The following is a 9,401-nucleotide window of genomic DNA, read 5'->3' as shown; positions in this document are numbered from 1 at the left end:
AGGGATTTCTTTCTACCTGTGATGAAACCTCTGGGAGATACTTGACAGTTCTTGGTCCAATGTAAATAATATAGTAAAGTAGCAGAGGGAGCTACACCTGGTTGTCTTGGTAACTCCCAACCCCGGAAGTTGCAGACTTTTGGTTCTCCATATGGGAAACCAGATGGATCCCATAGCAGAGGCTCAAACTGATATGGAAGTAACCCAAAGAATCCTTCAGTCTCTGAACTGGAAGGAATGGAAGAGAGAAGAGCTGGGGGGGGGGGCGGGGGGGAGGAGAGAGAGGGAAAAGAAGGGGGGGGAGAGGGAGAGAAAAACAGAGAGAGAGAAGGGAAGAGAAAAAAGAGAGAGGAAAGGGGTGGCAAGGGGGAAAGAGAGGGAGGGGGTGGAGAGAAAGAGAGATTAATGTAGTCTAGTGGAGAAAGCAAAGGCCACATCAGGAGTCAGGAAGAGCTGAGTTCCAATCCTGTCTCACTTAGTGACAGATGAAGCCAGAACTTCTGTGTTTAGGGATTCATGAACGAGTTGCAGAGAGGAGGGGTGCTTCGGTGTCTGGACTCGAGCCCCTAACTGGAGCAGTAGGAGCTGGACACTCTCCCTATCCAGACCCACTCACACCCTTTTCCTTGTTCAACAGTATCTCCAGAGAGAGTCTGGATTTCCAATAAACTCCTGATACAAGACAAGACCCTGGGAGCTAGGGGACCCCAGAGGTTATGAGTTGAACTATTGCCCCCCCCCAAAGGGCCTGGTCCATGGCAAACAGTAAGTACTTAATATGTGCTTGTAGCAGGATTGGTCCTTGAGTCTCTACTTAGGAGCCCTGGGGAGAAGTCCATGCCTCTTAGTGTTACATTTGGACACAATTCTAGCTTTCATTCCACATCAAACTCTTCATTCAGAAATGATGACGCCGACGACAGGCTTTAATACAAACCAATGCCACTTTAATGTAAAAAACACAACTCCCATGGCTGGCGCATAAATATGACCTAAGGCATAAATAAAGTAAGAAAATAAAGAGCTGAGCCTGGGACAATAAATTACTTATAAATATCACATGGGGCAGCTAAGTGCTGGGCAGGACAGGGGCGAGACTTCCTGTGATGATCTGATTACAAGGAGTGGGAGTCTGCTCTAGGGGGTGGCATACCCAGGGAAGGCCACCCCAAGCTGGGCTTGGATTAGAGGAGGAGGCGGCAGAGAAAGAAGAAGAGCAGGAAAAAGGGAAGGAGGAGGAAGAAGAGGAAGGGGAGGAAGAGGCAGAGAAAGAAGAGAGGGAGGAAATGAGAAGGGAGAAGAGGAGGAGGGGGAAGAAGAAGGAGGAAGATGAGGAGGAAGAGAAGGAGGAGGGAAAGGGGGAAACAGAAGAAAGAGGAGGAAGAGGGGAGGAGGAGGAGGAGGCAGGGAGCAGCCAGTTTGCTTTGCTCTTCCCTGGGAACTCCTCGAGATGTGTCTGAGTCACCCCAGGTGACTCGGGTCTACAGACTCCTCCAAAGCCGGCTCCTATCTCTTTCTGTTTCAAGCTGTGTTTACTTTGAAAAGCCAGGCAGCCATCAAGCTGGGGTGCCGAGGTCTTTTCATTTCTTGCTATCAGTGAGGTAAGCCAGGTTATGAGAGGGAGTTAGCGGGAGGCAGGGAAGTGTGGACAGCCTTATCTCCCAGGAGCAATCTGATGCTTCATAGGCAGGCCAGAGGGGTCATTCACCCTGGCTCTGATCTAATCCTGCCCACAGACCTGAGGAGGTGGGGGAGGGGCCTCTTCCAGGCTGCAGCAGCTCCAGCAGGACCAGCCCCAGGTTCCCCCAGCTGAAGGATCCTGGGGGATTCTCGATGGTTCTGGGGGCAGCTCTGGGCCTGGGCTTTGTTCCCACATGGACCTGAGGTTGGTCGAGTTCACCCTTCCAGCTCTTATAGTCACTGATTCATAGCAGAAAGGGGTCTCTGCTGCACCCTATGGAAAGTGACTCTGCCCAGAGGAGAGATCCAGTGGGCAAAGGGGCTTTGGCCGGGGCTCAGTATCTTATTCTGCTCCATCTGAGGAGCTTTATGTATTTACAGAATTCTAATTGTCACTCTCTCCAGGGCTGTCTTCATCCTCCGAGACACCCAGGACGCTGCCCTGCTCCCCTCCCTGCAGCCATGTGCTCCAGGGGACAAGAGGAAGGGACGCTGGGCCTGGGTCCCAAATCCTGGCAGGGCCTGCATTATTTCTGGAAGCTGGGGCTCTTGATGGACGACAGTTTGGAGGCGAAGCCAAAGGGGTCCATGCTGTCGGTTTCCAGAGATGAGGAAAACATCTCGGGGTCAAAGGATGCCCTGTGGCTCTCAGCCTCCTCAGCCTCCAGAGGAACAGAGCTGATCATGGGCAAGAAATGAGACAGAGGCAGGAAGTCCTTGCCTTGGAACTGCTGCCTCTGCTTGTCAGTGCACAGGGAGATGGGCAGGCCGTACTTCGGGGACTGGTACACATTGTAGCCGTCGGGGCGAATCTGCTCCTCAAAGGTACAGTCTTCCGCAGAGAACCTCACCTAGGCAGAGACACAGACCTGTCAGAACCCCCTCCCTTAAGCTGGCCTGGAAAGCAAGGATAGTGAGGAACATCCCCACTGGCTATAGCTGACCCATTTGAGGGAGGTACCTCAGGTCTGATTACCCACATTTAAGAAATGAGGAAACAGAATCCAGAGAAGGGAAGGCAAATGCCTCGCAGTTCCAGAGGATCTGGGTTCAAATCTTACTGCTGTCTCAGGGGAGGTGGAGGATGTAGGAATGTTTCCCCCACAAGGTGTAGGACTAGTCATCAAAAAGGTCTGAATTCAAATCCTGCTTTAGATGATTATGAGCTATGTAGCCTTGGACAAGTCACTTAACTAATGTCTGCCTTAGTTATTTGAATTGTAGAATGGGAATCCAAAAAACACCTACTTCCCAGGGTTCTTGTGAAGACCAAGCTGGATGACATTTGTAAAGTGTTTCTCACAGTGACGAGCACTTGCTCAGTCCGTCCATCTGTCCATCTTTCCTTTCTGTCTTCCCTCCATCCCTCCCTTCCTTGAAACCAGGGCTCTACAGCCTCAAGAAGAGGATGATTGAGTGTGTGGCTGCCTGATGCAGGGAGGTGTGTTGATCATCATTGATTACTGGAAACTATTTGATTTATTGTGCCAGTCCCAGAGGACAGAAGGAGGGACAGAGGCTGGTGGGCAGAAGCTACAGAGACCCCGGCTGAGTCCAGAGAAGGAAAAGCTTCCCAAGACTCAGTCTCCTGAAAGGGGTCTGGGCTGCCGAGGGAAATGGCCTGAGGGGGATGTGGATGTCTGCCTGTGGGGCCTCTCACTGGGGGGATTCTCATCCAGGTCCAGCTGAGAGAGATAAGGGGGCCTCTGTGAGAGACAAGAGAGAATCCCCCCACAACAGACCTGAAAGGAGCCTCATCGTTCATCAAGGCCAGCCCCTCATTTCAGTTAAGAAGTGTCCATTAAGCACCTACTGGGTGCTGGACTTTGTGCTAAGCTGAGGATACCAAGGAGACAGACAGACAGACAGACAGACACACACACACACACACACACACACACACACACACAGAGGAAACTCAAGACCCGATGGAGAGAGAAAGGGACTTGCCCATTTACTTAGCCAATGAGGGAGAGGGCAAGCCAGGATCTGAATCCGAAACTTGTATTTCCAAGCTCTTTAGGCTTTTCAACAATATTATTATAGCCTACAGCAGGGATTCGTTTTTAGAGACAGATGTCTGGTGCCCATGGTTCATTTACATTTCTAATAAGTCAATTCATCTGCGGTTTCTCTGCAAGGATCTGGGGAGTCTTAGAAGAAACCCCTCAATCCTCATGCTCCTGCCCCAGTCCAAACACTTCTCTTCTCCAGGAGAGGAGAGTTCCCTCCCCCCCCCCCCCCCCCCCCCCGCCAGCCTGCCCCGCCAATATTGATGACTGAGATGCTGGGCTCAACAACCGGGAGTGCAGAACTCAGGGGCCACAAGGGCCCCACAGCTCAGGGCTCTGACTCCCGCTCAGGGGTCAGTGAACTGCAGGTCATGACTCCCAGGGAACTCTTGCAACCTGTAATAAAACCTCCAGGAGACTGGAGCTGCTGCTTACTCCATCCTATAGTCAATCATTTCCAAAATGGAATACCAGCTAGAAACTGAAGAATGAGCCTCAGACTCCCCCAATCTCTGAGTCTGAGTTGGAGGGGCCTCGGAGGCATCTGGTCCAACTCTTCCCTGAGCTCTCCATCCCTCATCCTATCCCTGACAAGCCTCCAGAGCTGGGGATCCGAGACCTCCCAGGGCAGCACCTTCTTTCTGAACAGCTCTGATGATCGCCTCTGTCTCAATCCCCTGCTGACCCTCTTTGTGCTATTCTCTTGAATTCAGAGCCATAGGATGGCAGAGCTGGAAGGGAGGGGCTTTGGGGGTCAACCAGCCCCTGTCTCCTTCTGTCAGGTGTCCCTTGGGTGGTTATCAGGATTCTAAGTGATTGGGGACTGGGAGGGGGCTTTTCAATCTTATTTTTCTTTCCAGATCTAGCATTTTTAAAAAAAAAACCTAGCTGCCTGAAAGATTAGCAGACAATGTAATTCTCAAAAGAAAGCCCATTCACTTCAGCAGACAGCATTTAACCACACTGAATGCTTTTAAAACCAGTGGTTTCGACTGGAAATGTTAGGATGTGCAACAGTAGCTAGAAAACAGGGAGCCAGCCCCCTGGTGCCTTCACATTGCCCAGGCCAGGTGGCAGCTCTAGGACCTCAGGGCCTCAGACACATGGGGGCTCTCAGAGGAACTGGGTCCAGCCCAGATGTGTCTGGGAATCCCCCCCACCCCCCACCTTGCTGGGAGCTCTGAGGAGAGAGAGTTCACTCTGGGAGCCTTGGCTTGTTAGGAAGCTCTTCCTCTGGTCTAGCCTCAATGCCATCTTGGCATCCCCAGCTCCCATTCTCCTAGTGCAGCCCTCTGATCCCAAACAGAGTAAGACTAATTGCTTTTCCAGGAGGCCCCTCCAGAAGATGTCTGTCCTAGTGAGTCTTGACAGAGCAAAGGTGGAAAAAGGCCTTCCGTGCTAATCACTTGATGAATGGTTGGGGCATGTGTGGCCACTGGTGCTGCCACTTGAAGTAAGTGCCCCAATAGGAAAAACAGCTCCAATGCCCCAGGTGCCAAATCTCTCCCCAGGGCCCCCTCCTCCTTTCTCCTCTCCCCAAGTCCTCCCCTCCCCTTCAAGTATTTAATGACTAAAGGTCACAACGAGATCTAACATCAGTGGTTCCCAGCTACAAAACAAGCTGGGGACCAACATCAAAAGGCCTGAGGTCGGGTCATGGAGCATCCTGGGTAGAAGCTAATCAAAGCTGGGCTCTCCCTGCAACATCCTAGCAGGCAATGGATCCGGCCTGGGAAGTCCTGGCTATTCCCAGGTCTTCAGAAACACAAGGGGTGGGGGTGGGCATTCACAGCAGGGCAGGAGGGCACTGGGGCCCCTGACCGGCCCTCTTTGGACCACCCTTCTCAGACCTCCCACAGCCAACAGCCAGCGATGACCCCAGAAAGAGAGGGGCTTTTAGAATGGCTTCCTTTGAACTCCTGCCTTTGTTGACAGCTAATTAGGGAAGCAGCAAGCTCTGCTTTTGCATGGGCTAGTTCCTTGTTAGTGGGGGCTGGCTCTCGGATGGGGCCTGAGTTGAACAGTAATAGGGGAGCAGGAGGGTGGTTGGCTGACCGGCTGGAAGTGTTTATTATTCTAAGATGAAGAGACCAGCTTGGTGGGACTGGCGGCCAACCTTTGGAAGCCCAGGCTTCTGGGGACAGAAGAATTGACTAAACCTTTGAAAAACTATCCCGACAATTGGCAAGAGGCAGGATTTAAAATAGGGGAACCCGGTGAATCTATAACGAGGGTGACATAATTAACCCTCCCTTACAGCCGTAAAGATGGGGAAGCACTTTACATAATAATAGCTGATTTAGGCCACTGCTTTGAAGTTTGGAAAACACTTAACTCTGTGATCTCAGAGGGGACTCACAACAACTCAGAAAAGAAGGTGCTATTCTCTCTCACCGCCCCGCGCCCTCCCCTCCCCCCAGTATCCTAGAAGATACCGAAACTCCCGGAGGCTAAAGGACTAGCCTGGGGTCTCTCAGGGATTTCAATCTCCCTGGGATTTACCAGCAGTCACTCTCCCCAACTAGAAAGGGCCCTCGAGGGCAGGGAATGTTGGGATTTCTCTCGGTACGCAGGGCTCTCAGCACTGTGCCTGGGGCGGAGTAAGAAGCTTCGAACAGACTAGTGAGCAAATGGACAGCTCCAGCACTACCAAGATGCTCGGCTGAGACCCTAAACAGCGCTGAGAGGGAGGTCAGCCCATTTAAGAGAGGAATAAACAGAGGCTCGAAAAGGGAGAGGGACTTGAAAACTACCTAGCTAGGGAGACTCAGGCGTCGGGGAGCCTAGGTCTTCTATTTATGCTTTTATTAGAAAATGCAGGGGCAGCTAGATGGCGCAGTGGATAGAGCACCGGCCCTGGAGTCAGGAGTACCTGAGTTCAAATCCGGCCTCAGACACTTAACACTTACTAGCTGTGTGACCCTGGGCAAGTGACTTAACCCCAAATGCAGAAAAATTGGGCCCCGGCATTGACCCCACCCCCCTTTCCCTCTCCCAGTCTCCCCTGGGGTTTCCCGGGTATGCCTAGAGAAAGCACTTAACCAAATTTCGAGAAGATTTAAAGCAGTAGGAGAGCCCTTTCAGGGGCTTTCTGTGGCTTGTTCAGAAAATAAAAGCGCCCCTTTTAATTCTTACTTCTAAGTGTCCTTGCTGGCAGCTCACTACGAAGACAGTCACTTCTCGTTCGCTCAGTGCAAACGCCAAGCCGTCTGCACAAAGCGAATCTCTCTGCGCACTTTTCTGCCCTGGATTTCAGCCCTCGGCTGGTTGAGCTACCCTTTCTCACTTCTTGACTCCTTAGTTCCTCAATCCCCCAGGATGTAGTTTCTGAGATTTTTCTCTCTTTGCAATCTCTCAACTAGCAAACTCCTCCCGCGGCTGGGGTAGGAGCTGGAGTCGCCCGCCCTGCAGGCTGCATTCTGAGACCCCAGGGCTCCCCAGTTCCTCTAGTGCCTCCAGCAGTGCCTGGCTCCCGGCTTCTTAACACAAAGACCCCACATTCCTCCTCCAGCTGAGTTCCAAGGCTGGATAAGCATTTGACATCCCTAATCTCATTAGAGCCTCGAAATAGGTATTATTATCACCATTTTACAGTTGAGGAAACTGAGGCTGGGAGTGGTTAAGTTCTTTTGAGCTCAGGGTTACACAGAGGTAAACAAACATCAATATCAGTTTGTAAGCCCGGAAAACTAGCAGAGGTGAGTGAAGAGCCCCAGTCCCCGGAATTGGAAAGCCCGTGGAGCCAGTTACCCAAGCCCACGAGGTTCGGACTGGGGAGTGGATTTACCGATCCCTGGAGCTTCCCGGCGTCTCCCATACACAGGTACCGAGAGCTGTGGACCCCCTTGATCGCCACAGTCCGAAGAGCTACCGCCTTGATCTCCAGCAAACCTGCGCAGAAAGGAGACAGGTGAGGTTGGGATGAGGACGGAAGAAGTGCTCCAACGAGGCCCCCAGAACATTGCTCAGAGCCAGAGACCAAGCCCCCGAGCTGTAGCTCCGAGCAACCTCAAACCCGGCCTCCAAGGACCCAAGGATTTTTGAGGGGTGGTGGTGCTGGCTGCGAGCAACTGGCCAGAAGGCAGGGTTACCCTGGCTGAGAGGGACTGAGAAATGTGCCTCAGGCGGAGGGCGCACCCGCCTCTATCCGCCGCCAGTCTAGACCTCCGGCCAGAGGATTCTGGGCAGACAGCTCCTCCAGTCAATTGGGATGAGCTTGGACCAGCGTCGGGGGACAGAGGCACTCCAAGAGCCTTTCGTCTGGAAGGGAGGGAGGGTCTGCAGTTCCAAAGGAAAGCAGGCAAGCAAACCCGAGGGTGCACATAGATGTACAGGCGCGCGCGCGCGCGCGCGTACACACACACACACACACACACACACACACACACACACACACACACGGGTTCCTTTCCACCCCCTCACCAACTCACTTAGCGAGCTCTGACTCCGGCTGCCGTCCACGCGGCCGTCGCGGTGGATCCTCAGGAAAAAGAAGCTGGCCAGCCCATGCCGGTTGGCCGTGTAGAGATGCCGCAGGCGAATGGGCTCCCCCCAGCCGTAGTAGACGTGCGGGCCGGCGTCCGCCAGCGGCCGGGAGCGCACCGTCGGGGCCAGCCAGAGCGCGGACAGGGTCAGCAGAGGGGTCAGCAGGAGAGTCATGGTGCCACCGGAGGTGGGTTAGCCCAGGAGCTGCCTCTCTCCAAGCAGCGGCTCGTGTGCACAGTGGTGGGCACGAAAGCACACACGCGGCGGCCGCACAGGCGCTGGCACGCACGGTCTCGCAGCTAGACGCTTCCCGACGGACGTACAGAAGCACTAGGGAGCCAAGGCGCTAGCTAGGATTGGGGGGAAGAAGAGGACACGGTGGCTGCAGGTGCCCAAGCCTTTTATAGAGCTCCTTATCTTTGATGAGGTTTCTGCCTATAGAGTATTTCATACCAGGGTCAAATCTCCGGGAGTCTAGCACACACCCACGGGTGAACTCTCACTCACAGACCCGTCCCGCCCCCCTACCCCCCCACGCGCGGACACTGTCCTTCCTCTCTCACCCCCCACCCCCAGTCCCTTGAGCTCCGCCCCTAGCGGGCCCTCCCACCCTGGCCCTAGGAGTGGGGAGGGGTGGCGGGGGTGGGGGGGGAGGAGGCGGCTAACAAGGAAGGAGGGAGAGGGACAGGAAAGAGAGAATGGGAGGTTGGAAGAGGAAGAAAAGGAAGAAAGGAGATAAAGAGGGATCGAAAGTACGGCTAAGGGAAGGAGAGAAGGAAAAAAGATAAGGAGGGAAGGAAGAAGGGAGAAGAAAAGACGAGGAAGGGAGAGGACAAAAGGGGAAAGAGGCAAGGAGGGAAAGAGAGGACAAAGGAAGGAAGGAAGGAAGACAGAAGGAGAAAAAGAGGGAAGGCTGGCTGGCTGGCTCCTGGGGGCCTAGTTCTGGGCCACAGATTCAGTCCGCCTGCAGGGAGAAGAGGAGCTTATGGGAAGGGTGGATGCACTTCCGTGAAGGAGCGGGCTCCCAGTCAGATCTCCCCACCCCACTTCCCCTGTCTGGCACCAAGGGCTGGGGAGCAGAAATCCAGAGAGAGAAGGGAGACTGCCTGCCCCAGGCCCCTTTCTCTTCCCCCAACACCTCTTTTCTCCGGTTCCCCTTACTCTCCTGGCCCCTGGTGGACCATGACAAAAGAAAGCTGGCCAGGCCAGAGCCCATAGGAGGAG

At 53.7% G+C, this 9,401-nt stretch overlaps 1 protein-coding gene across 1 annotated transcript; it reads right to left on the bottom strand.

Annotated features, from left to right (window-relative positions):
• Window positions 1–2,181: 2,181 nt before the first annotated feature.
• FGF19 (fibroblast growth factor 19) lies at window positions 2,182–8,351 on the bottom strand. Its single transcript, XM_043969577.1, has 3 exons — window positions 8,123–8,351; window positions 7,480–7,583; window positions 2,182–2,531 (listed from the first exon to the last, which is right to left on the bottom strand). Exons 1-3 carry the CDS (start codon window positions 8,349–8,351, stop codon window positions 2,208–2,210), a joined length of 657 nt encoding a protein of 218 aa, XP_043825512.1. The 3' UTR covers window positions 2,182–2,207.
• Window positions 8,352–9,401: the final 1,050 nt, after the last annotated feature.

This window comes from Dromiciops gliroides, chromosome 6 (assembly GCF_019393635.1).
Source record: "Dromiciops gliroides isolate mDroGli1 chromosome 6, mDroGli1.pri, whole genome shotgun sequence".
In the NCBI taxonomy this organism is placed as follows: domain Eukaryota; kingdom Metazoa; phylum Chordata; class Mammalia; order Microbiotheria; family Microbiotheriidae; genus Dromiciops; species Dromiciops gliroides.
Note: the sequence above shows the minus strand (reverse complement) of the source record. Positions and strands in the feature narration are given on the sequence as shown.